At 36.1% G+C, this 26630-nt stretch overlaps 3 protein-coding genes and 3 long non-coding RNA genes across 8 annotated transcripts; 2 read left to right on the plus strand and 4 right to left on the minus strand.

Annotated features, from left to right (window-relative positions):
• Positions 1–3322: 3322 nt before the first annotated feature.
• Positions 3323–7841, minus strand: LOC111488257 (RNA-binding protein BRN1-like). Its single transcript, XM_023135960.1, has 9 exons — positions 7508–7841; positions 7213–7295; positions 6404–6455; positions 6128–6253; positions 5945–6024; positions 4969–5148; positions 4216–4552; positions 3987–4130; positions 3323–3832 (listed from the first exon to the last, which is right to left on the minus strand). Exons 1-9 carry the CDS (start codon positions 7692–7694, stop codon positions 3705–3707), a joined length of 1317 nt encoding a protein of 438 aa, XP_022991728.1. The 5' UTR covers positions 7695–7841; the 3' UTR covers positions 3323–3704.
• Positions 7842–10080: 2239 nt separating this feature from the next.
• LOC111488266 lies at positions 10081–11160 on the minus strand. The gene is made up of 3 exons (XR_002719183.1): positions 10692–11160; positions 10440–10578; positions 10081–10140 (listed from the first exon to the last, which is right to left on the minus strand). It is a non-coding gene; the product is annotated as an uncharacterized LOC111488266 (long non-coding RNA).
• A 712-nt stretch (positions 11161–11872) lies between these two features.
• On the minus strand, positions 11873–12715 carry LOC111488265. Its single transcript, XR_002719182.1, has 2 exons — positions 12623–12715; positions 11873–12437 (listed from the first exon to the last, which is right to left on the minus strand). It is a non-coding gene; the product is annotated as an uncharacterized LOC111488265 (long non-coding RNA).
• A 478-nt stretch (positions 12716–13193) lies between these two features.
• On the plus strand, positions 13194–16577 carry LOC111488260 (U1 small nuclear ribonucleoprotein C-like). The gene is made up of 5 exons (XM_023135963.1): positions 13194–13321; positions 13447–13489; positions 15167–15208; positions 15870–16119; positions 16221–16577. The coding sequence occupies exons 1-5, from the start codon at positions 13314–13316 to the stop codon at positions 16472–16474; spliced, it is 597 nt and encodes a 198-aa protein (XP_022991731.1). The 5' UTR covers positions 13194–13313; the 3' UTR covers positions 16475–16577.
• Positions 16578–16638: 61 nt separating this feature from the next.
• LOC111488253 lies at positions 16639–22189 on the minus strand. Of its 2 annotated transcripts, none has more exons than XM_023135950.1 (9): positions 21978–22189; positions 21395–21751; positions 19750–21039; positions 19294–19514; positions 18945–19214; positions 18757–18837; positions 18507–18618; positions 18353–18419; positions 16639–16959 (listed from the first exon to the last, which is right to left on the minus strand). In XM_023135950.1, the coding sequence occupies exons 1-9, from the start codon at positions 22051–22053 to the stop codon at positions 16905–16907; spliced, it is 2529 nt and encodes an 842-aa protein (XP_022991718.1). In that variant the 5' UTR covers positions 22054–22189; the 3' UTR covers positions 16639–16904. The 2 variants fall into 2 exon arrangements, with proteins under 2 accessions (XP_022991718.1, XP_022991719.1); XM_023135951.1 differs by having other exon boundaries at positions 21395–21723; positions 21978–22063.
• Positions 22190–23043: 854 nt separating this feature from the next.
• LOC111488267 lies at positions 23044–25465 on the plus strand. Of its 2 annotated transcripts, XR_002719185.1 has the most exons (4): positions 23044–23306; positions 24475–24679; positions 24990–25097; positions 25362–25465. It is a non-coding gene; the product is annotated as an uncharacterized LOC111488267 (long non-coding RNA). The 2 variants fall into 2 exon arrangements; XR_002719184.1 differs by lacking the exon at positions 25362–25465 and having other exon boundaries at positions 24990–25283.
• The last annotated feature ends 1165 nt before the right edge of the window (positions 25466–26630 follow it).

Genomic DNA, 26630 nt, shown 5'->3' on the forward strand with positions numbered 1-26630 from the left:
ATCCGAAGGCCAAATCCTAAGTATGCAAATGCAGCTATTGTAGAAGATAGAGTTTACGAACCAGAGACATATGAAGAAGCATCACAAAACTCGGTTTGGCAGAAAGCGATGGAGGAAGAAATTATAGCCTTGGAGCATAATCAAACTTGGGAACTAGTGCCAAGACTAGGAGATATCAAACCCGTCTCTTGCAAGTGGGTCTATAAAATAAAGCGTCGACCGGATGGATCAATCGAGAGATACAAGGCTCGACTCGTGGCTCGAGGATTTTCTCAACAATATGGACTAGATTATGATGAAACATTCAGTCCAGTGGCAAAGATTACTACCGTACGAGTTCTGCTAGCACTCGCAGCAAGTAAAGATTGGAAACTGTGGCAAATGGATGTGAAGAATGCCTTCTTGCACGGAGAGCTAGACAGGGAGATTTATATGAACCAACCAAAGGGATTTGAGAGTGCAGCTAATCCTAATTATGTATGCAAGCTTAGAAAAGCTCTTTATGGACTGAAACAAGCACCGAGAGCTTGGTATGGTAAGATTGCTGAATTTCTTACCCAAAGTGGTTATTCAGTTGCGCATGCAGACTCAAGCCTATTCATCAAAGAAAGAGAAGGAAATTTGACAATTGTGTTGGTCTACGTGGACGATTTGATTATCACCGGGGACGATGAAAGAGAAATTTATCAAACAAGAGAAAATTTATCAATACGCTTTCAGATGAAAGAGCTAGGAGAGCTTAAACACTTCTTAGGCCTAGAAGTTGATCGCACAGATGAAGGACTGTTTCTCTGCCAACAAAAGTATACCAGAGACATGCTTCAGAAGTTCAACATGTTAGAGTGCAAGCAAGTTTCAACACCGATGGAGATAAATGCCAAGATTTGTGCACATGAAGGCAAAGAGTTGAACGATGAAACAACGTACCGACAACTAGTAGGTAGTCTTATCTACCTAACTTTAACTCGACCTGATATCTCGTATGCAGTTGGGGTTATGAGTCGATACATGCAAAGTCCAAAGAAGCCTCATCTGGATGCAGCTCGACGGATCTTGAGATATATCAAAGGTACAATCGACTATGGTCTTTTGTACAAAAGAAGCAAAGACTGCAAGCTAGTTGGATACTGTGATGCTGACTATGCAGGAGACCACGATACTCGGAGGTCAACCACTGGGTATGTGTTCAAGTTTGGTTCGGGAACAATTTCTTGGTGTAGCAAGAGACAACCAACAGTATCATTATCAACTACAGAAGCAGAGTATAGAGCAGCGGCTGGAGCAGCCCAGGAAAGTACATGGCTAAAACTCTTGATGGAAGATTTGCACCAGAAAATTGACTATCCAATATCACTTCTTTGCGACAACCAATCTGCGATTCGCCTTGCAGAAAATCCAGTGTTTCATGCTAGAACAAAGCATGTGGAGGTGCACTACCATTTCATTAGAGAGAAGGTCCTAAAGGAAGAAATTGAGATGCAGCAGATCAAGACAGATGACCAAGTGGCAGACTTGTTTACAAAAGGGTTGAATACTAGCAAACATGAGAGCTTTCGCTGTCAGCTCAACATGATGCAGCGAATGAGGACTAGTGCTGAGGGGGAGTGTTGAAATATCATCACTAGCCCAATAGAGTCAAGCCCAATAATTGTACTAGCCCAATAGAGTCAAGCCTAATTGTACGAGCCCAGTATATTTATTTTAGTAGAGATTTTAGGAGAAAGAGATGTAGATATTTTAGGAGAAAGATTCAATTTGTTAGGTCTAGATTCAAATCGGTTAGGTCTAGATTTAGATTGGTTAAATATAGATTGTTTACTCTTAGTATAAATACCCCCACCCTACCTAGGTTATTCATCCAAGAAATCTAAAAACAATAAAAAGCAGAAGTATTCTACAGAGTGTCTTGTATTCTCTTCTCGATTGGTCTTAATAAAGAGAGCGAGTGTTTCCCACAGTGAGTTGTGTTCAACAATGGACATGTTTTCTTCTTACTGCGCTTTCATGGTAGCTGCTTCATCCACCATCCTTGAATTGTCTAAACTGAAAAAAGTATGTCTTCCAATATCCCTGAACAGATCAATGATGCATTTAGAAGTGTCTCTATCATAAAGAAACTTCTCAACTTTTATGAAACTTAACGGCACACAGAGGTATGAATTGATGCATGAATGGAAGGGAAAAGCAAGAAGAAACTAAAAAACAGAAAAACGAAGCTTCAACACAAACCTTATCTTTGAGATCCCACATTGGTTGGAGAGGGGAACGAAGCATTCTTTAGAAGGGTGAGGAAACCTCTCGAGGAAATATTCTTTAGAAGAGTGTGAAAACCTCTCTCTAGCATGCACATTTTAAAAAACCTTGAGGGGAAACCCAAATGGAAAAGTCCAAAGAGGATAATATCTGCTAGCGGTAGCAGCTAAACACCAGGCGATGTGCCAGAGAGAACGTTGGGCCTTGAAAGGGGGTGGATTGTGAGATCCCGCATCGATTGGAGAGAGGAACGAGTGCCTGCGAGGACGCTAGGCCCCGAAAGGGGGTAGATTCATAGATTCCACATTGATTGGAAAAGGGAACGAGTGCCAGCAAGGTTGCTGGCCCCAAGGGGGGTGGATTGTGAGATCCTACGTCAATTGGAGAGGGGAACGAAACATTCTTTATAAGGATGTGGAAACCTCTCCTAGCCGGCGCGTTTTAAAACCCTTGAGGGGAAGCCCAAAAAAGATAATATCTGTTAGCGGTGGGCTTGGACTGTTACATTATCAACCATTTGAAAACGCGAAGTCCATTATGAACATTACCATTGCCATGAGAATAATAACAAGCAGCAGATCAAGTAAAGTAATTGAGTCCTAAGAATTTAGAACAACAATAGTCATCAAATGTGATTTCAAAACACAATATTCTGGGAGGAATCGAACTTCGAACCAATTAACCATAATACCTGTATGATGCTACATCTGATAAGTTGCCTTGGAAGAAACCATCCAGCATTTTTATTTGGAAGACTGCAAAAGAAAATCAGTTTACAGAGTTAATTATCAAAGAAAACAGAGTCATATGTTTATGCTTGTCAAAATAAAGGTACAAGTCGTGCACTGGCAGAAAAGCAGCAAAGCCACATGTATAACCAATATCTTTTGCCGTTCGAGTCAAATTGAAAGGGATGTCAGATTGTATGGAACTATTTTGATCATCTCCAATAGGCTCCTAGTTCTAGATAAAAATGGTAGTTTGTAATAGATAATCTAAAACAAGATATTCTTGAAGAAGTTAGGATTGAATGCCCAACCCACAGTATTGCAAGCAAGATATGAGTTTCTTTCAAAGAATACAAGAAACCAGAAGGCAAAAGCATCAAATTAGGCAATACTAAATCAATAACCTAAAAGAATCAAGAGATCATTTGTAATTACATTGTATTTTACAGTCAACAGATGTCCCGGAAGAATCAATTAAAGAATGTTAATCTTCCAAGATACATAAATTACAAATCGCATCAGCATGGCCGAACGATGTTATAAGTATCTTTGATTTCATCTGATGATGCAATCACAGGCAGAATGGAGTAATGAATTTTAACCAGACCATCCAATCCACCCTAAAGATCTGATAATGGAATGACTGTCGTGTGCTTTTGGGCCCCCCGATGTAAGCAAGTGGTAGCAGCTTGGCTGCGTTGCGTTGGATCACATAACTAAGAATCAATATGGTTTGCTTTGTTTGTTGTCTCTCTTCAGCTGGACTTTTAATTTCTTTCCACCTAATTGGCATCCATTCATCCTACTTATGGCAGATTGAGCAGCCTCGACTGAATCATAACTAACAAAACCTGTAGATGGAGCAAGGTTAAACGGCTACAGTTACCAAAATATAGTAGGGAATGATCAAAATACTCATCTTCAACATTTGTTTTTGCACATAGTTGGTGTAAAGTAGTAAGAAAAAAATGTCAGCTACCCATTAAAGGAATCAACCATGCTCACCAAAACATTTGCTAACTCCAGATGTTTTGTCAACAAATACTTTAGCACTCAAAACTCGACCAAATGCTCGAAAAGAATTAGCAAGCTCCAGATCACCAAATTCTTGAGGTATGTGATAAATAAAAAGATTAGCACCAGGTGGACCTAGAGTAAAAGAGAGAAGTATAATTCCCAGAAACTCAACAAAACAGTAAATTAAAGTCGGACAAAACCAGAAATAACTACCTACCTTCAATCTGACTCCCAGAGCCTTTACCCAAACTAGACGTTGGAGAGTTATTGTTACCACCAGTAAATGGCCCAGGTGAACTGCTCACAACCCCAGGACTCATCATTCCTCCAGGGTATGCCATGGGATGCTGAAGACATGGAACTGCAGGATACGCAGAGCCAACGTAACTTGCAGGAGGCATGCCATAATTTCTAGTGGCCATACCTGGGCCAAGGTCGGGTGAGATCCCACGCATTGCATTTCCTTGGTTTAATTGGGGTATCATATTGGGAAAACCAGATTGATTCTGCATTGGAGGTAGATGATACTGCATAAGCCCATAACTTCCAGGAGCCTACAAAGAGAATGCAGAGACTATCATTGGCTACCCTCCAATTTCAATATAAAAAATTTCAATTGCAAACATGAAAATGAAAACCACTCAAAAGGAAATCAAGATCAGGTGTCTGATTTATAACGTTCATTAGTAACTCTTCTAATTTAAAAGAGATGTGAATGGCGTTCTATTGAAAGCATGACAACCAAAAGAACAAGAACAAGACAGCACAGACCCTCTACAATAATAATAAAAGAGAAACAGAAAAAAAAAAAAAAAAAAAAAAAAAAAAAAAAAAAAAAAAAAAAAAAAAAAAAAAAAAAAAAAAAAAAAAAAAAAAAAAAAAAAAAAAAAAAAAAANAAGATCATTGCACACAAATGCATACATACATACTAAAGAAGAAGCCCAAAAATAATCCCCTTGCAAAACTGACCTGATAACCATAGCCATTATATGGTGGAATATAACCCAGTGGCACGGCTCCAAACAGCGAAGAGCATTGAGAGTCAGCATTAAGCACATTAGAGGCCTGTGATTGAGCTTTCTGAGCTTTCCGAGCTTGCCTTTCCTTCTCTGTGTCAGCCCATTTAACAACCAAAGGGACACTGGATCCCTGAGTAGGGGAAAAAACAACCAAATGATGTTGGCTAAAATATGTCGGCCCCAAAAAGATGTTGGCTCGAGCAAGAAAGCTCGACTATTGATGATAATGAATTTAACTAACCAATTTGACTTGTATGACAAATTCCTCACCGAAAAAATTCCATCCAGTTACAGCTACAACGAATTACATATTTTTTTAGAAAAAATAAATAAATGCTATTCTGTCCAGTGCCAGGCCACAATACCATCTGCTAGTATAAGTATGACTATTAGTTTCATTCATCCATTACAAAATTCATTAAAAATAAAAATAAAACCAATGGAAGAATAAAAGAATACGGTCTTAAGAAACAGGGAAACAAAAAGAGGAAACAAAAAGAGGAAACAAAAATATTCATGTTTAATGCAAGTTTATGCAAAGCAATGCTCTGAACACAAATTTAAATATCCTTATCAGTACCCCCGATTGCCTTCTTCCCATTGATAGATGTAGCTGGACTGAGAGTAAAACATTATCAAACTAATAGAATATTTACTGCAATACAATACCACGATACATAAATGCTATCCATGAAATGATCTTGAGAGGCAAGGAATAAAATTTACATCAACATTCTCATGAATAAAAGGGTTCAACATAACAAGAGCGAGCAATATCCTTTTCAGATGAAATATTCAGACAATATTATGGGATCTATGATTTCAATGATTTTGGTATTGACCACCTATCAAAGAAATTTGAAAAGCTAAACATTTCTAGAAAATTAACTCAAAGATGAATGAGTAGACAAGTTAATTTACATTACCTCCATTTTATGCTTTCCATTAATTGCCTCAAGTGCTGCAACAGCTTGATCCTTTGTCTCATACTTCAAGAACGCACAACCTGAACTTGAGCAACATATGGAGCTAATGGTGAAGATTCAACTGAATGTGTGAGATCTTTCATAATTTCAACTAACATCAAGCTGAAACAAACCAAAAACTACCTTTACTTGTCTGCTGCGAACCTCTTAATATTTGCAAGTCTTTTATAGTTCCATATTGAGAGAAAAGACTAGAAACTTCATCTTCGGATACATTTTTTGGAAGCATTCCAATAAAGAGTTTGTGTTCTGCTCTTTTCAGAAAAAACCAACCATTAATATCCAAAATTAATCTTTTAGCAAGATAAATACAAGCTCATGAAGAAAGTGGCGATGTAGGTGATGGATATTAGGAACCATCTTTTAGATGAAATATTCAAGCAGGGCATGATATTACACCTAGTCTTTCCAGCTCGCCATCTGCATATTTTACTTGCAACGGACTAGAAGCCTGATTGAATGGAAAAGGAGGGGTATTACTAATCAATTTGACGATAAACATTGTTTAATTACAGAGTTAACGGAAACATAAAAGGATAATTACAAGAAGAATCATAACATCAGAGAATCATTGCTCCAAAATTTAAGACAAAAAGCCATAATTTAGGGGTCAAAAGTTGATCCCACTCCAATGACGTGCATAGTTAACTTAATTTTGTAAGAGCCAGCTTCCTATAAAGGTTTTGTTTATTTTTACTCTTTTCTCTATTGTTCATCGTCAGAGCATGTACAGGCGCAAGGGTATCACCTTTGAGAGTCAAACTATATAATATATAATTGAAAAGATTCAACAACTTTTTTTCTTAAGAAAAAGGGCCGTGAAAGCTTAAAGCGTCTGCTCAAGTTGGCTCCACAAGAAATGTAGAGCGCTTCTAGTTCATTTTTAACTCCAAATATAAGATACATCACAATGTGCTGTATCTAAAACTAGAAAGCAGCTTCTACAGAAAATCCAAGACTTTTAGAACTTCTAGGTTACCTATAACAGCGATTACGTACAAGGCCAAGTCATCGAATCGATCAGTTGCATTGATTAGCATTATCGACAAGAAAGAGAAAAAAAAAAAAAAAAAAAAAAAAAAAAAAAAAAAAAAAAAAAAAAAAAAAAAAAAAAAAAAAAAAAAAGAAGAAAGATACAATTACAAAACATTGGGAGAGAAAGAGACATAAATTATACAAAATCATAAAAACGTCCAGATTCCACTAACCCCAGGTAAAGTTTTCTTGTTATGGCAAGCATTGATCGCCTTATCCGCCTCCTGCCTCGAAGGACATATCACAAAACAGCAACCTGAAAATGTAGTAACCAAAACAAGCCCAAATCACAACAAAATTAGGGATCAACACATCAATTCACAATGTTTATCGGTTAAAGACCTCTCAAAATCAATCGAACCACAAACAAACAACAACACACAACCAAAACAGAGAGAATGGGAGTGTAAATGTAAACTAAGAAAAATAAGAACGAGAGACGCTGAAGTTGAAATCAAAGAGAAAAACCTCTAGAGGCGCGAGTGGTTTTGTCTCTGATGATGTTGACCTCGTCAACAAGTGCAAGCTCTTGGAACATTGCGAGAAGTTGAGCTTCGGTAATATGCTTCGGCACTTGACCAACAAAGAGTTTGACGCTGTCTTCCTCCTCCTGACTACTCCCCTTTCTCTCTCCTCCTCCACTCCCCTCCGCCATTAATGCCGGTTTCAAGCTTTCTCTCTCTGGAAAACCTCTCTCTCTCTCTCTCTCTGTCTCTGTGTCTATCTCTCTCTAGTTTTCGCCGTCGCTTCTCTCTCTGATATTGGATTTTCCTCCTGAAAGTCTTCGCAGAGAAAAAAATGAGTGCTTCTGATGCTAAAATTAGATCTCTTCAATAAATTACACTAACTAAAATTACTGTAAATTACCCCTGGATTTTCTACTTATTACCAAATTGCCATTACAGCTGTTTTTACTCTCACGCTCGTTTGTTCTTCTGTTTGCAGCGAAAGTTGGTGTACTTATTTATGTGAATGGTTAATTACATTTATGCCCTTTGCTTTTTAAAAAATAAATGTTTATTTTCTCTAAATCAAATTAATCGCATGTTTTTTTTGTTCAATAATTGAGGTTTAAAATTCAATTTCTTTTGAGTTTAAATGTCTTATTTAATTTGATTTTTGTTTTTTAATACGACGGATTATGACTCATTAATTTCAATTTGAAAGATATATATTTTTATAGAATAAATTTTTAAGTTTAGTTAACTTTTAAAGTTGGATTAAAATTTTCGGTAATCAAAATGAAACAATGTTCAATCCAAGTGACCAAATTGAAGTGTTTTCGGAGATGAAATTGGGATTTTTAGTACGGATCAAAATAAACCAAGCTTCGTCTATAGTACTAAATTGAAATTTAAACCAATACGAGCATAGTTCCTGAAAGACACGTGTCAAAAAGTAAGATTTAAAAAAAACAAAAAACAGCAATAAAATTAAGATTATTTAATTAAGTTTAAAATATAATTAAAAGTTTATGGTAAATATTCTACCATGGCACAAGGTTCAAGATAAATACTGAATTTTTTGCCAAAAAAATGATAAAATTAGTTGGTTGGCCAACTTTGTAAAGCCGTGGAAGCAAATGAATGGGGTTCTTGTACCATTCTGCAGAGTAGGGGTAAAATAGTAATTTCAAATAGAGTGGCATGGTTGTAATTTAATTAAAAAAATGAGGGTAAGGATAAAAGATGCCAGACTGTCCTGCCAACAAGGTTCCACGCTGCAGCCCAAACACGGAGAGACCAAGCTGTTTCTCGTGTGCCAAATTGCCTACTTGCACATTAAATAAAAATATTACCTCAATATATATTATTTATTATTTTTATTATTATTATTATTATTATTATATTATAGACACTAAATTTTAAATAAATTATTGTAGTTAGGTCTATTTTTCATTTTAATATATGGATTTTAAAATGTCTCAAGTCTACGTAATTTTAATAAATATTAGAATTAATTTTTATGTTACATTTGAATTTGGAAATAATAATCATAATAATTTTTTTAATTGAAAAATACAACATGATTAAAAATTGAATTTTACCCAACTAATTATAGCAAATAAAAAATGAATCATTATTAGACATACTTGTTTATAAACAAAAACAATAAGATTACAATACTAAAATATATTTTAACAAATAAATTTAAGCATGTTGGTATGCATTTAATATAAATATTACAACTTAATTTATAACTCAAAATAATAGAATAAAATTAGTTACTAAGTAATTAGAACACCTTATTTTTGACATATTGGTCAATTAATTTCTAAAAGAAAAATCAATTTAAATTTTATGAGTTGCATCCATTACAACCGATGATATTATATAATTAAAATCCTAAATTTTTATTGGTAAATCAAATTAATCTATTTATTATGTTTCCATTTTTAAAAAATATTAATTCACAAATTTCGTACATGAATAGCATTTATTTTAATATAGGAATAATTTAATATTCAAGAGAAATAATTACAAAGGATAGCGACTTTTCATTAAAAAGAATAATTTTTATCAAATTGCTTGTGAATTTCTTAATACATAGCTAGAATTTTTGGAGAAATTTGATTTTAATTGGGTTATTTAAATTGATTTTAAATGAAACCAAGTAAAAATAATTATAAATTGGTAATTGATAATTCAAATTAGTTTATAACATCTTTTCATCTAAATGATTAAATATATATTTAAATGATTTTAACGAATTTAAAATCACTTCTAAATATCCTAAAGCTAAGTTAAACCATATTCATCATTGAATTCAACCATTTTCTGACATAGATAATGTTTTTAGTTTTTTTTTTTTTCAATTTTAACAATCACGGAGGAAGACTAACCTCATGAGCTTTTATCCTAGATCGGAACAAGTTGATAGGATCCCTTTTTTAGGTCTCCATGTCCCTCTCGTGTGGCGACATGGAGTGAAAAAAGGAAAGAGAGGAATGAGGTTTCTCTCGCTTTTGGCATAGTGTGACCTAGCGGGAGGCCCACACGACAGGCTATTAGCTCAGTGGTAGAGCGCCCCTGAGAATTGCATTGTGCCTAGGTTGTGAGGGCTTTCAGCCACATGAATAGTTCAATGTGCTCATTCAGCGCCTGACCCTAAGGCGTGGATCATCCAAGGCACATTAGTATGACGTGACTTCTTAACCAAATTATAAAAAAAAAAACAAAATTTCGAAACTAATTAAAATATTGGTGGAAAGGGAATAACAAGAACAAGAACAAAAAAAAAAAAAAAAAAAAAAAAAAAAAAAAAAAAAAAAAAAAAAAAAAAAAAAAAAAAAAAAAAAAAAAAAAAAAGTAAATGATTATTAAAGAAATAATTGAGAAGAAGAGTGCAAGGGAAAATAAAATTATGGAGGAAAAGTTATAAATGGATAATAAAGGGGTACCTGTCATGATAGCTGTAGTCCAACTCCAAACCAAAACCAAAGCCAACTCCCTTTGAATTCAATTAAATTGTAAATCAAGGAAGGACTGCCACTTCAATATGTCTCTAACCAATTAAGCCTTCAGGAAACTTATTTTACACTATAAACCAGATCACACCAATCATGGACAAATAAACAACTAAGTAATAATAATCTTGTGAAATCAAATCATATGGAATTCACTTGGGATGACTAGTTACATTTAATACCTACCTGCATGCGAAGCTTCGTCGAGCTAGACTAGACTTGAGTTTGACCTCTAGAGGATGAAGGTGAAACAAAAATCGAATGGATTTTTCTCACCTTCCTTCATGTCATAGCCTGACGTTGTCAATGCAAGTTAAATATATAAACAACCTTCCTAGAAGCCACCCCAATGTTCGATGGGGTGATCGGGCAGCTAAGATCTCGATTGAGAAAGAAATGGCATGAAAATGGACTTCTCCCAGGCTATGAATATGATTGTGGCTTGTGGACCCATCTTGCAAAAAGTTGTTAGGCCCCTGAAAAATATTCTGGGTCAGCAACCTGATATTCGACAAAGCAAAAGCACTTTTAAACTCAAAAATGCATGTTTCTCCTCAGAGTTTGACACAGTAATTTAGCCATAAAAAAACTTTATTATATGACCCCATCGTCTCCACCCTATAGGAATTACGAGATCACCTAAGGACGCCTTTAGTATCCAAAGGATATAGACCGACCATAGAACCCTGTTCAATAAATGAAACGCATTAGTTGTTTGAAATTATTGAAATACTATGAAAGAGTCTCGTTAGCGATTTGAGGGAAGCCAAAAACATAGAAAAAATTTATTATACGTCTGTAATGTTTCTAAAAAGAATAATGAGCGTATATATACACTTTTTTGAGCTATTGAAAGTGAGGGATTGGAAAAGCACATACTCACTCATTGTAAAGTGCCTCCACGAACCTATGATGAGAGGGAGAAAGCAAAATGTTGAGCCAATCTACACGACATTGCTAAGAAAAAGCAAGGACGTTGGCAGTTTCAAAAGATATACCGTTTTAAAACGCGTCTACTTGGGAGAAATTTTCCACACTTTATAAGGAATGTTTTGTTCCCCTCCTCAACCGACGTGGGATCTCACAATCCACCCCCTTTGGGGGCCAGCGTCGATGTCTAGCTCTAATACCATTTATAACCGTCTAAACCATTCCTAGCAAATAGTGTCCGTTTTGGACCATTACGTATCATTGTCAGCCTCATAGTTTTAAAACACGTCTACTGAGGAGAGGTTTTCCACACCCTTATAAAGAATGTTTCGCTCACCTCTCCAACTGATATGAGATCTCACACGAGTTGTATTTGCAACCTAAGTTTAAGGACATCTGCATCAAGTGGACAAAAATTAAGATCACTAGTCGTTGGCTATAGGATCAACTTTTTCACTTTCTCTGTTCTGGAAAATTAAGAATCGTTCATATTGTTTCTACATATTCAGACTTACGAAAGGTTTACATCAGCAACTACCAAAAAACGACCAATTCGTTTTAATTCAGGAATTCCCTTATTCATTCCTTCCTGTTCTCCATTCATCATACATAGATTGATGGTAGCATGTACTAAACATTACGACATCAATTCAAACTATAAAGCAGTAACACCACGAGATAATGCAAACGAAATGCCACAAATCAAGAAATGATTACTGTGAATATGACAGTTACCGAAAAGAAAAAGAAGTTCATTATAAAGTCCCACAGACCATCGCATTCACCATGAGCGTAACTCTAAGGAATAAAGCGGTAGCATCACATTCAATTCGGGGTCCACCAAAACCTAGCAACTTGCAAGAATGACACACATTTAATAAGAACCGAAAATTTAGAAGGAAAAGAGAGAGAGAGAACCTAAAGGATAAGAAACGGCGGTGGCGACCGCAGCGGAGAGGCCACTGGTTCAAAAATTACGCATCTCAATGCGCACCAAAAATCCTGAACACAATTCGAGAAACAAAAATCATTTCAAAATATATCGGAATTCAACCAAACAGAAGCTGAGCTGAAAAACATAAGCAGAATTTTACGGGTCGAAGTGTTCCATTGCTTGTTTCCTCAAGCAACCAGAAGAAAGATTCAATTAGAACAGTAATAATAAAAGATGAAGAAAGCGAGAGAACCTGCAATGGACGATATTCTTAGGAAGAAGATCGTTAACCATTTCCTTTTTTCGTTTCACCAGTTACAGAACTGGAAAGCTGCCCCCACGCTTCATTTATATAGGGATCGGGTGCTTCTAAATTGACTCGGAATCTGGTGTATATGAGAACCGAACCGAACCGAACCGAACCGGCGTACGGTTTGATTAAAATCGGAATCCAAAATAACCTAGTTTTTCCTCCTCAAAAAAACCCCTTAATTCTAAAAAAACTTCCAATAATACCAAAAAAACTTAAAATAAAAATTTTACAATAAATGTTAAAAAAATATATAAAATATATCATTAAAAATTTTAAAATTTTTATTGATACTCTAAATTTTTACATATTTATAGTTTATAGAATACCCCTCTCTTTCTTTCTTCTCATATATTTTTTAATTAAAAAAAAAAAAAAAAAACAGGTATCAAGTATCTTTTTAAATAAAATATTAATGATGTTCGTAAAAGTATTTTTTTTTTAATTTTTTTAAGTTTAAAAATATTATTGACTAATTTTTTTTAAAGTTTATGGTATCTTTCACAGTCAATTTTATTAACTTAGCCAAACTGAAACACTAGAAGCTTTTCTCTCTCCCTCGTTCTGGCGGAGTCGCTGATAGGGTTTTTGGAGGGTCTGCCATTGTTGCTTCTTCTTCGAGCTATACAGCGTTATGCCTCGGTGCGTTCTTCCATATCCGTCTTCTTCTAAGAGCCTCATTATTTTATGATTCAATCAATTTCACACCTCTCTCTCTCTCGTTTTCTCTGTATAGTCAGTGAAGTGATCTTGTTCTATGGCTGCAGGTATTATTGTGACTATTGCGATACATATCTGACACATGATTCTGTAAGTCCTCTTCTTACATTCACATTACAATGCCATTTTTGGGGCTTTCTTCATTGAAGCTGCAGTTCCTTCTCTTTTTTATGGGTAATGTTTTGCGGTTTATGATGTTTAATTTTTAAGCTCGAAGGAATTTGGAGGACTGTTTTGAATTGGTATGATTGTGGTTGGTGTTCGGACATCGACTGTTTGTAGATTGGTTTGTGTAAGCTTAGTGTAACGGCTCAGATCCACCGCTAGCATATATTGTCTTATTTGGGCTTCCCTTTTCGAGCTTCTCCTCGAGGCTTTAAAACGCGTTGGCTGAGAGAAGGATTCCATACCCTTATAAATGGTGTTTGTGTTCTTCTCCCCAACCAATGTAGGACATCACAATCCACCCACCTTCGAGGCCTAGCGTCCTCGCTGGCACTCTTTCCTTTCTCCAATCGACATGGGACCCCCGCCAAATCCACTCCCTTTGGGGCCGGCGTCCTTATTGGCGACACTCTTTCCTTTCTCCAATCGATGTGGGACCTCCGCCAAATCCATCCCCTTTGAGGCCAGCGTCCTTACTGGCACACCGTCTCGTGTCTACCCCCTTTGGGGAACAGTCTCCTCGCTGGCACATAGTTTGGTGTCTAACTCTGATATAATTTGTAACGGCCCAAACCCACCGCTAGTAGATACTATCCTCTTTGAGATTTCCCTTTCGGGCTTTCCCTCAAAGCTTTAAAATGCGTATGCTAGGGATATTTTCCGCTTTAGCTCGTTACGTATCGCAGTCAACCTCACGGTTTTAAAATGTGTCTATTAGGGGAAGGTTTCCATACCCTTATAAAGGGTGTTTTTGTTCTACTTCCCAACCAATGTGGGACATCACACTTAGCATAGAACGTTTGTTTGTAATTGGAAACTTACAATCAACACAAAGCTGAAACTAAAAATTATATGTAATGTGAACAAATGATAAGAAGGCTTCCCAACAAGACTTAAATCTAAAGAACCACCCCAAGGCTTAGGTTCTCACGCTCTATTTTTAAGCGTTTGGCGTATTTTAGACTGAATAACCTCAACTATGGAACCACCATGAATTGGCCTATTGAATTGAGGTTGAGGTCAAGGAAGAAAGTGGGGTTTTAGAGGCTTTTAAGTTCGTACTATCGTGGCTACCTACTTAAGATTTAAAAACGTCTCGAGTTTCCTTAGCAACCTAATGTCGCCGGGTGAGGTGGTTGTGCTTTGATGTTTGGTAAGGTGTGCAAAAGCAAACTCTTAACACTCATAGTTATAAAAAAGAAAAGAAGAGAGAAATGAAAAGTAAAGAAACCATGATCCATGGCTTTGTCTAAGTCAATGTGAGATCCCATATCGGTCGGGGAAGAGAGCGGAGCATTCTTTATAAGAGTGTGGAAACTTCCCCCTAGTAGACGCAGAAATTCCAAAGAAAACAATATCTATAGCAGTGGACTTGGGCTGTTATAGTTAAACTCTTACTTTCAAACGAAACGTGCCGAACCTCTGTTTCCTTTGAAACTAAGTTTAGTTTGTACAATCTTTCAAGGATTTTCAAGTATAACAATATTTAGGCCCGAGTTTGGTGGCTGGCTTCAAGATTTTGGACCTGTTTGTCATTTATATTGAGTTAGTGAATGTTCAATGCTGCCCATATTTAGTTTTTTTTTTTTGTGGGTGTTTCAGCCATCTGTGAGGAAGCAGCATAATGCAGGCTACAAACATAAGGTATGTTAATCTTGTCCACATCTCAATTTAGTAGAGTAGTTTTGTTCCAAGGTTGATGAGAGATCTTAGATCGGTTGGAGAGGAGAACGAAACATTTCTTATAAGGGTGTGGAAACTTCTTCCTAACAGACATGTTTTAAAACCTTGAGGGGAAGCTCATAAGGTAAAGTCCAAAGAGGACAATGTCTGTTAGCGGTGGACTTAAGTTGTTACATTTGAGCTCTACCGGCTATAGTTAGAACTGAATTTAATGGTATTTTTACTTATTTAAGAACAAACCACTCTCAGTCTAAAATGAACTTGGTTGGTTTTTTGGTTTTAGTTTTAGAAACACCTAAAAAAAGTGGAAAAGTTAACTGCTAGAGGTAAGTTTTTATTGTTCTTTTAGAGGTTGCCTTCTGTTTACTGAAATATGATAAGTATATGATAAGTATCTTTTAAGTGTATTGTTATTGTAACTTGGTATATTTGAATAAAAAGGCAAAATTTAAATAACTGTAGAAATATTATTTCCATTCATTCATCCAATAAGAACTTCAAAAAAAAAAAAAAAAAAAAAAAAAAAAAAAAAAAAAAAAAAAAAAAAAAAAAAAAAAAAAAAAAAAAAAAAAAAAGAAAAGAACAAGAGATACATAGTACCTTATTTATGGATGCACTCTAGGCAAACGTGCGATCATACTATCAGCAATTTGAGGAGCAACAAACCCAAAGTTTAATTGACCAGAGGATCAAAGAACATCTTGGTCAAGCCGCAGCATTCCATCAGGTTGGTGCTGCCTATAATCAGCATTTACTTGGCCAACGACCTCGTCTTCCTGTATTACCTACACCTGTAATGCCGGGAGCTGCCCCGGGGTTATTGCCTGGAATTAGGCCTCCAGTTTTGCCAAGACCAACTCCTGGTGCTCCCGGTAATATTCACAGATTTGATACATTGAAATCTTGTTGGGAAGCCTTGGGGTGTTCTCGTCGGTTTTTATTGATTTCGGTTTGTGCTCCTTTGTCATTGTAGGATATCTACCTGCTCCTACAATGCCACCTATGATGGCTCCGCCCGGTGCTCCTATGCCTGGCCAAGTGAATATGCTTGCCAGGCTGCCGCCTCCTCCAGCACCAATTCCAGGGAGCACACCTCAACCTTCTTCAGCCAATGGCGCACCTTCAGCTGCTGCACCATTGATGTATCAAGCAAATCCAGCAGCACCAGGAAGTGGTGGTTATGATAGCTTCAACACCGCCGCTCAACCTTCTGAGTCTAACCATTAGAGCTTCTAATATCTGTGCTATATGTGTATGATATCCAAATCTCTTCTAGTGCAAATTTAGACTCAACAATTCTTAACATATCTGAAGAAGTGTGATTCTGTTTTTTGTGCTTTTTCATATCTGATTTTCTTTGACAAATTTTCAAATCCAAAATAGTATTCACTTCCATCCAAAAAAATGTTTGAAAATAAAAGAAAAAAATATTGCCATGCTGTTGTAAACAAAAATAGAACAGAAAAACAGTGCCCACAAAATTCTTGATGGATATTCATTATAGAAACAAAAATATTTACAAAGTTTCCTGTCTTCCAAAATGACTTGAAGATATAAAGGACTATTATCTCTTAAGTGGAAATACGTACCCATCAGCCATTTTTACCAGCATTTCCATGGAGGTAGAGAGGGAAGAGGACAGAGTATTTCGACTGCTCTACTGGTCTTGGCTGTCATCAAAACCTTTCGTGCAATATGTGAAGAGCTCATGCCTGTTAATGGCAAGTGTAAATCAAAGAACAAAGTTCAGCAGCTGATGAACTCTCATTGAGAAAAGGAGTAAAAAGGTCAATGATATACTCATATAACTTTAGTCAACTATACTAGGTTTGAGGTCACTTCTTTTGAAAACACTTCTAAATGCCACATTTTACAACACTTATTTCAAAATTCACACTTAATGATCTAACTCCATGATGTTTGAGATCACTTTTGAAGTAGTGTTTACAGCTAACTAAGCATTATAGAAAACTTAAAAGCGTTCTCATTGAACTAAAAGTACTTATCAAAGTGTTTTTAAGTTCATAGAAAGTCATTTCAAACAAATACAATACTAATTGGAAAATTGTACCTATGATTCAATTTCTAAAACTCAAATGAAAACTGAATCACTTTAGTACTGAAGTGTTACTACCTTTTGCTTGTGTTATGATCGAGTGAAATTACCGACTTATGAACTTTTGCTCTAAATTCAAATTTGTCTCTAGCTCATGAAAATTTTCTATATATTTTAAACTCAAAATATGTAGGACCATAATTTTTTTTTTTGAAAAGTAAAATTTATGAGTTTAACTCTTGAAAATTTTGTTTTCTCACTTCAACATTTTTTTTGTGGGTTTGAATCACGGTCAAAGCAATCAATCTATCATCATAATCTTGTTTCTAGCTCTCAATTCTAGCTCTAGTATCTAGCCATTATGTTTACTTTGTAAATGTCTTAACCATCCCTTTTTACATGCAGATCAGACCACAAAACAAGCAACATTAATCCCTAAACCTAAAAAAAGTACGAAAACAAAAAACGAAAACAAAATAGGAAACGGAGATAAGAGTGAAAGAGAGGAGAGAAATTTTATATGCAGACCCGAAAGAGAGAAAAGCTATGGATGGGTTGATTTGGAATCATGTGGAGAGGGAGAGACAAAAGAGAGAATTTAGTTAGAGGGCAAAGCGGTAACTTTTTGTGATGATTACATCACCAAAAGGTTAAAAAACTTGATTTGGAAAGGGTGGGTCATATCACATTTAGCTCCCAAAATCTAGATTATTCAGTCAAATTTCTCTATTCTAGTTTAGCTTCACCCCTGCCCCATTCTCATTGACAGAATTCTCAATGCCCAACTTATTTACTCCAATCTAACTTTGCTGATGCATCACTGTGATTAAGAGTGAGGTAGCATCAACCATTATTATTCAGTAAAGAGCCAGTGGGACTGTCAAATAGTTTAATATTATACTCATTATAAAACCAGCTCGAGAACTGGGTTGCAACTCCTGAATCATTATGCTAATTAGTAAGCCTGAATATTGCTAGAGTCTATGTTCTAAAATTTATAATAACTTGCACCTCCTCCAGGACGTATGGTTTGCGTAGAAAATACTAACCGTTTGTTTTCAAGTTTCTGGATAACTATCCCATTCAATAGAAGCTCGGAACTGTAAATGGTTGCTCCTGCAAAAAGGAGCTCTAGCATTATTCTTGAGCTACTCTTTAAGAAACCAGGTGTTTTATTTATAAAAAAAGGGGATAAATCCATACCTTTTCTAAGGAAAGGAACACAATTCGCATAATCTTCTTCGCATGAAAGAATAAGTAGATCGTCGGGGAACTTATCAGCCTTCCCAGTGAAAATCTGACTCCTCTCAATAGGCTGCAAGGCGTTTAAATTTATGACCAATTTTGTAATACCAAAAGGGATAAGAATACATAGAGGTAGAAATTTACAGCTGCAAACAGTACTGTAATTTGAGAACAATCACAACTATGCACAAGCATGTATAGTCAGTACCTCACCCTGAGACATCTTTACCAAACTAGTAATGATTTCTTTACTAGGTTTTATGTTTGGGGTGACGAAGACTCTGAGACCCTGCTAAGTAGGATCAAAGAGGAAAAAGTAAAATATCTACAGCATTAATGAAAAATCAACTTGGAGAGAAACCTTAGCCTATATGAAACCAAACAACAACATTTCACCTGTAGAAGTGGACATTGGGTAGCACGAGATATGGAAACAGGCAAGTTAAAACCAATTTCCTTCTCCTTCTTAGTATCTCTTAGAATATAATTCTTTTCATCAATAAAACAGCTTGCTTGTCCACAACTTTCAAGCCATGAGTGTGTAACCACTGGTTTACCGAGAGCAATAGCCTCCAACATGTTTCTTGTACGAACGAACTTATCTGCTACAAAATGTGTGGCATCTGCAGAACTCGATGCAATTGATATACCCAGTTGTAAGACTACCTATTAAAGAAGAAACCAGATGGTAAGTACACATTTTGAAAGAACTTGATTGTCATAAAAAAGATAAGCACAGATTTACCTTTTTTTGTTGCTTGAGGGTAACTTCATCCAAATGCTGGCTAAAACATACTCTTACCAAAGCCATTGTTCTTCTTCTCCTCAAATCTTTCCATCTGAGATCAGGCATCGACTCTGAGACACCTAATCGTGCAAGCTCTTTCGAAGATGACTGTGGTAGCATTATGGGTGTTGTTTTGTGATAAATATCAAATTTGCAGCTGGACCTTGATGTATTTTTCCCTGCAGTAAAACATAGCATGTATTTTTCCCTGGACTGCATTTTCATAGTATAAACAGAAATTTCTCAAACTGTGATCACAGTTTATGGTCTCACGCAATACATTTTGAAAACATTTTTGCACTACAGACCATTAATGAAGAACATGTTGCACATTGCTTATTTAACTTGCATGAATCCCTAGGCAAACACGCAGGACATTCGGATTGATACTCCTAATTAAGGCAGTTGACTTACTGTTAGAATTTCTGCCTAATGTCCCAGTTTTCATTAAGATGGAATTCTCGCAACTTCCCTCAACTGCTAAAAAAGTGTTGTTCTGATTGTTTGATTTATTTGGATGACTTTGGAAGTTGCGTGGTGTTCTTCTCCTCCTGGGGTGGCTCCATAAACCGACCATCAAACTGGTGATGGTAACTTGATCTCCCTTAGTGAGACCTCGCTGAATCAGTTGGCAACTACCTATATCGCTGAGTAGATTGGAAGATGTGGCTGAATAATTGCTCCCATCAGGAGACTTTCTATAATTCAACCGTCCCTTCACCGCCAATCTACTTCTTTTTGCTTGTCTCTTAGTTGTCAAATCGGATTCTAACTCCTGACGGTCATATTGTGCTTGAGATCTAGTCAAACACTTTGCATTAAGCTTCTTCTTAGAATGCAGTGCTCGCTTTGACTTTCTAACTGCGCCTCTCATAATTTGAGGATAGGAATTATTCAAATGAGGTTTATGTTCAATTATAGAGCACGAAATGTTATCAAAGGCGTTCTCTGGACTGCAGGCATTGGCAAGTTTGTTACTATCTGGGATATAAGACAATGCTTCCATTGCTTCAACAGCTATTTGGGTACTAAAACCAATATCTAATTCTTCGAGTTCATCTCCCTCATCATCCATAGAGCCAAACTGTTCCTCTGCTATTTTTGCATTTGGTTCCTTGTTGAACGTATTCTCTATTTCAATGTTGTTCATCCCATCTATCTCTGATGAAGAGATATCCAATCTTGGATGTGGCAAGGTTGAAGCAGTTGGATCAATCTGGAACTGAATGCCTGCACTTGCTTCCTCACCTTCATACTTTTTGAGCAAACAATCGCCTTCTTTATTGCTCAGTTTTGCGATATTCTGAGGCTTGGTTGCACATGACTGCCCTCTGCAGTTAACAAAATCAGAAGTTGCCTTTTTGCACTTGGCAAATAAGTTGCATTCTGCTTCTTGATTGTAAATGTCAACCCACTCAAAGTTCCTTGTTTCTTCAATCGACTTCCTACCTATTCTCTTTGCCAAACTTTGAGGTCCCTTAATTCTTGAAAGAAGAGGAGATTGCACTCTAGCAGCCTCTCTTCCTTGAGAAAGATTTACATTTGTAGTACTTAGAGTTACAAACTGATCCACAAAGCCAAGAGCATTGACTTGGGTTGAATCTCCTGGTTCTTGAGAACTGCAATAGCTTAACCTTGGCGAAAGTTGATATGAATCCTTCCCCATGTCAACCCCATTCAAACAATTAGAAGAAACTTGCTCCCCTTCATACAAATTTATAGACAAGTCAACCAAAGTTATGCTAAAAAAAATGAACAGAACAGGAAAAGGGTTAAGTCAAAGGTTTACTTTTAGCATTTTGTCCATTTTGATTTGCAGTGGTCCATGTACTCTTAGAACTCCGTTTTTTTAAAACTACTAGATAAAAATCAACCTTTTGAAAGTACATTGACAAAAAAAAGTAGTGTTTCAGAAGTATATGGACTAGAATGGATGTCTTAGGAGTAGAAAAGACACTGAAATGGCCCAAGCTGAAATTACATACTAAAATATTACTTAACCCTATATTTAAAAATGGCTAATAATATCGAGTTTCAAATTGAAGCAGGGAGTATGAACCTGTATCGCATGGCTTCTGATCAGAAGAGTTGAAATCCAATGTCATATTCTCATCTTGTGAATCACTTTTAACTTCCCAGCCCGCTTCATTTCTTGACAGGTTGCTGGAAACTCTAATCACTCGACATCCATTAATTCCTTCGTCCTCGCTATCAAGCACGACATCATCCTCATACTCGAAAGTAGGAATGTATAAGTCCTTCGAACAATCAAGCGCATCCACCATCTCCGTATCAGTGAGAGGGCTCTTCAAACGAACAACGTGGTTGTCAAATCCAACACTGTCTTCAAAAGCCAATGTATTCTGTAGTAGTTCGCAATCATCACAACTCGAACCAAAATCGTCATTTTCTGATTCTAAGACCATAAAGAAAACAATAGACTACTAAGCCAACGGCATAACGTGAAAAATGAAAGACAACGTGCAAACATCGATGAAACACACAAACATTCACTGTTCAAATTATAGCGATGGTCAATCAATAACGCAATTAACAAATGGCTCGGTTCAGTCACTCTCTAAGTCGTTTGATGATCGAGCGCGCTTTAAAAGTTAAGCATGTTGAAAATAACTGATGATTACCAGAAACCGACGATGAAGATGGAGTATGAAGATCAACGATCCGAGCCTGAATATCGGCGACGGCTGCCATTGGCATTGTTGCTAATGATTCCTTAATCACGAACTTGCACCGAAATCACATCCCCTTGCAGAGGCAATCGCGGAGAGAAATACAGAAGACCTTTTGATTCGCTTTGGTAAGAGCATGAAGTTCCAAGAAGTGAAATGGAGGGAAATTTTTGGAACAGTTTTATTTATTTTTTTAATGGAGGGAAACACTTGGGTTTCTCTAATAAATTCTAAATTTATCTAAATTAAAAAAATACTTGCACTTCATCTTTTGTCATTGGAATAACCGTTTCTTTAAAATTAAATTTTAAAAATATATTTATATTTATAATATGATTTTTTTTTTTTTTTTTTTGTTAATAATTCAAATGTTTATGTAGATAGAAAAACTATAAAATAATAAATAAATAAAAATTAATAAGAAAGTTCACTAAATAAAGAATGAGATAAGAGGCCGAGACAACACCAATAAACACTCTGTTTTTATTCTCGGTGGACATTTATGGTTTCATGTCTTTTTTATTTGTCCCCTTTTATCGTACAAAATACGTATACTAGCATTTCCTCACAGATGATGTACCCGTTTATTGTTTATACACACAAGAGGTTGGTAACCCTGCATAGTTTATTGATTTTTTTAATTATTTAAAAAATGGATAGAAATTTTGTAAGCAATAAAAACAAGTTTATTTATTTATTTATGGTTCCATATTTTTCCAAAAGATATTAAAAGTAGTATTGGATCGTTTTTGTAATAAAATACATAAAAAATTAATATTTAATTTTAAAACTTGTTTTAATGCAATTTATTTTTTTACAAATTTTTTATTTCGTGTTGGAGAATAAGACCGGCCCAATTAAAATGGGCCGAAGTTTTAGTCCCAACAAGCCCATTTGTTGAGGCCCAACTTCTAAATGGAGGCGCCAAATTCCTTCGGGCTTTATCTAATTCTATATTTTCGTTTTAAGGATAAGGAAACGGACCCGCCGTTCCCGACGGCATTTGTATGTAAAAAAATTCACATATCTCGCTCTCCAGGTCCTCATTTCTCAAAGCTCCGAACAGTGGCTGCAGCAATGGCTAACAGCTGCTTCTTCGTCTTCGACTCCATCGTCTAATTCCGCTCCTCATTTCCCTCCCGGAGTCGCCCGCCCACGCTGCAGCGATCAACTGTTTCGCTCATTCACATGGCCATCGCTGACCGGAGGAATACTTCCGGCTCCAAACGACGCTCATCTTCGACCTTTCCTTCTTCTTCTTCTGGTAACTTCGACGTCGAGGTATTTTCTAGGCCTAATGCTTCTCGCTGTATCCACTTCATTGTCGTCTTTGTTCCGAGTCTTACTTTCTATTTTTTTCACACGTTTTCGGTATTATAGCTGAGAGGTGTGAGTTAATGTGGTGTAAATTGTCATAAGTTTTGATTTGATTTGGTTATTTCGATTAGATTTGGTTTGATTATTTGAATTAGATTGAGTGAGATTTGATTCTATATAATGTGAAATTTCTCCCTCTGATCATCCTTTCCTAACCAGTGGTATTGGGATTTGGGAGAGCTTTGGCTCCATTCTGATCATCCATTCCTAACAAATGGTATTGGGATTTGGGATAGCTTTGGCTCCATTCTCATCATCCATTCCAAGTGGTATTGGGATTTGGGAGAGCTTGGGCTCCATTCTGATCCTCCATTCCTAACAAGTGGTATTAGAATTTGGGAGAGTTTTGGAAGTCACATTTGTATTTGTTGAATTTGTTGAGTTACATTTAGTGAGAGTCTTTTGTAGTGTGACCGTGAGGTATTCACTTGGTTTATTAGTGATTGGTTGCTACCCGTGGATGTAGGGGAACTTCTTCTCTCTGAACCACGTAAATATCTTGGTGTCTATTTGTGTAATTTCGTTCATTGGTGTTGTGAGTACATTTGTTCTACTTTCGGCGCGTAACACAATGTACTGAAATTAGGTATTCTGTGTTAAGAGACTCCAGACTTGGTTGAACTTGTGGAGTTATATGTGTTCACTGTGTGGATCTCGTTCCATTTTGCTGCAAGAACATGTCATTTAGTCTGAGCTTTCCATTATACGTTGAGCTATTGTAGGCCATATGCTTCTTGTTTAGAATTGCGATTTCATTGGACCGGAAACTAATCATCGTGCGTCGAGACTGAAATATTTGTTGAGCTTTTGGAGTGACATGTTTTTGCAGCGCGTTTTCTCATTTTCGAGTCTTCAAAAATAATCGTATCACAGAGGCTAGAGGATTACTTACAAAAGAACTTACTAGTCACAATAAGGAAACGAATCAATATTATATCCCAAAATTAAACCTCCTATGATAATGTGAGCTTGAGGAAATATTTGGGGGAGGGAATGTTATGCATTATTGATTAAATTGTTTTCAATTTTGAGCCGAAAGAGGTGATCAGATTCTTTTATTTAATTCATGTAGTATGAAGACTCATGCTGCGAATTCAAAATGAAAGCAATGCTCAAAGAAATCTCGGCGGAATGCAGACAACAGCTTATAAATCATTTGGCAGTGCTTTATATTCTTCTGTAAATGTTAAGAACCAACTATTACGCTGTGCAGTGCTTTTATGATTGGCGATGGTAAACTCTTGACAAATGCACATTGTGTAGAACATGATACACAGGTAATGTACTGAGGATTTGAGCCTTAGTTTACGTGATAATATCTATTTCCTATATGTGCTGTTGATTCCATGTTTCTTTTCCCTCATTTAAGCTTTAAATTTATTTTATTTTTACTTGAGAGGATACATGTTATCTTCCTTTTATTGTTAATATACTTTCCTTCCCATTAAAAACAACATGTGGAGCATATGCTCCGTCGTCTCATCTTAGTCTCTGTAATTTTAAATGTCTAAATTTAGTCTATGAAGTTGTGAAGTTATGATTTTGCAAGATCTTTGGGCTCATCATCTTCTCAGTGATATTACACAGGTCTTAGCCAGAGGAGTTGATTCTGATATAGCTTTACTTTCAGTTGAAAATGAGGAGTTTTGGAAAGGAGCTGAACCACTAGAGTTTGGTAATTTGCCTTGCCTTCAGGTTTGCACTTGGCTCTTTGATTGAGTGATTGGTTCCAGTTTATGACATCTTTGACATCATTGATCCTACTGCTTCTGGCCAGCCTTGACCTCCTAAGTTATACATTTTCTTCCTCTTTCAAATGCTTTGTTATGATAACTATACCTCTCTCCAATTCAAATATGAAAATTGTTCAGTTAGAAGTCATCTACATTATTTTGTTTTATGTACAAATTACTGTAGGCTTTATATTTTGCACTCAATTCATGCTCTATCTCTGGGCAGGATGCTGTGACTGTTGTGGGATATTTGTTGGAGGAGACACTATATTTGTGAGATCCCACATCGATCGGAGAGGAGAACGAATTATTCCTTATAAGAGTGTAGAGACCTCTCTCTAGTAGACGCATTTTAAAATCTTGAGAGAAAAGCTCAAAAGGAAAAGTCCAAAAAGAACAATATTTGCTGGCGGTTACAAATGGTATTAGAGCTACACACCAGGTGGTGTGCCAGCGAGGACGTTAAGTCCCTAAGGGGGGTGGATTGTGAGATCCCGCATTGATTGGAGAAAAGAACGATCTCTCCCTAGTAAACGTATTTTAAAATCTTGAGAGAAAGCTCAAAAGGGAAAACCCAAAGAGAACAATATCTGCTAGCGGTTACAAATGGTATCAGAGTCCGACACCAGGTAGCAAGGACGCTGAGCCCCTAAGGGGGTGGATTGTGAGATCCCACATCGATTAGAGAGGAGAACGAATCATTCCTTATAAGAGTGTAAGAGTGTAGAGATCTCTCCCTAGACGTGTTTTAAAATCATGAAGCTGACAACGATATGTAATGAGTTAAAACGGATAATATTTGCTAGCGATTGACTTACCATACTAGTGAATAGGGGTGTTGTGTCTGCCCCTTATCTTAGATGTTGCAGGCCACTGGAGTCTGCTCGACCGTGGTCTTCGGGTTCTATACAGCAGTAGGGTGTATATTCAACTCGACAATTCCGACCAACCCAACCCGAACTATAAAGGGTTTGGTTGGGTAAGCATTTTGTAGGATTGGGTTAGGTTAGATTGGATAAACATTTCGGGTAGGGTTGAGTTCATTTTTTCTGAACTCGAACTGAATTGGTTCAATTTCAAGATCGTGAGCAAAACTTTAGGGTTGATCTTGCCCAAATAAAAATATAAAATATATTAAAAATCATTCACCCCTGAGTTCAACGACGGTTAGGCAAATACATGTTTCTTTTAATTATTTTATTATTTGTTTCTTTCTAATTTCTTTTATATTATTTTGTTATTTTATTATTTTTAATTTTAATATATATACCTGTTTCTTTTTAAATTTTTTTTTATATTATTGTGTTATTTTATTATTTTTAAGTTTAATATATATACCTGTTTCTTTTTAATTTTTTTATATTATTGTGTTATTTTATTATTTTTAATTTTAATATATATACCTGTTTCTTTTTAATTTTTTTTTTATATTATTGTGTTATTTTATTATTTTTAATTTTAATATATATACCTGTTTCTTTTTAATTTTTTTTTT

The sequence above is a fragment of the Cucurbita maxima genome, unplaced genomic scaffold, assembly GCF_002738345.1.
Source record: "Cucurbita maxima cultivar Rimu unplaced genomic scaffold, Cmax_1.0 Cma_Scf00013, whole genome shotgun sequence".
NCBI classification, from domain to species: Eukaryota; Viridiplantae; Streptophyta; class Magnoliopsida; order Cucurbitales; family Cucurbitaceae; genus Cucurbita; species Cucurbita maxima.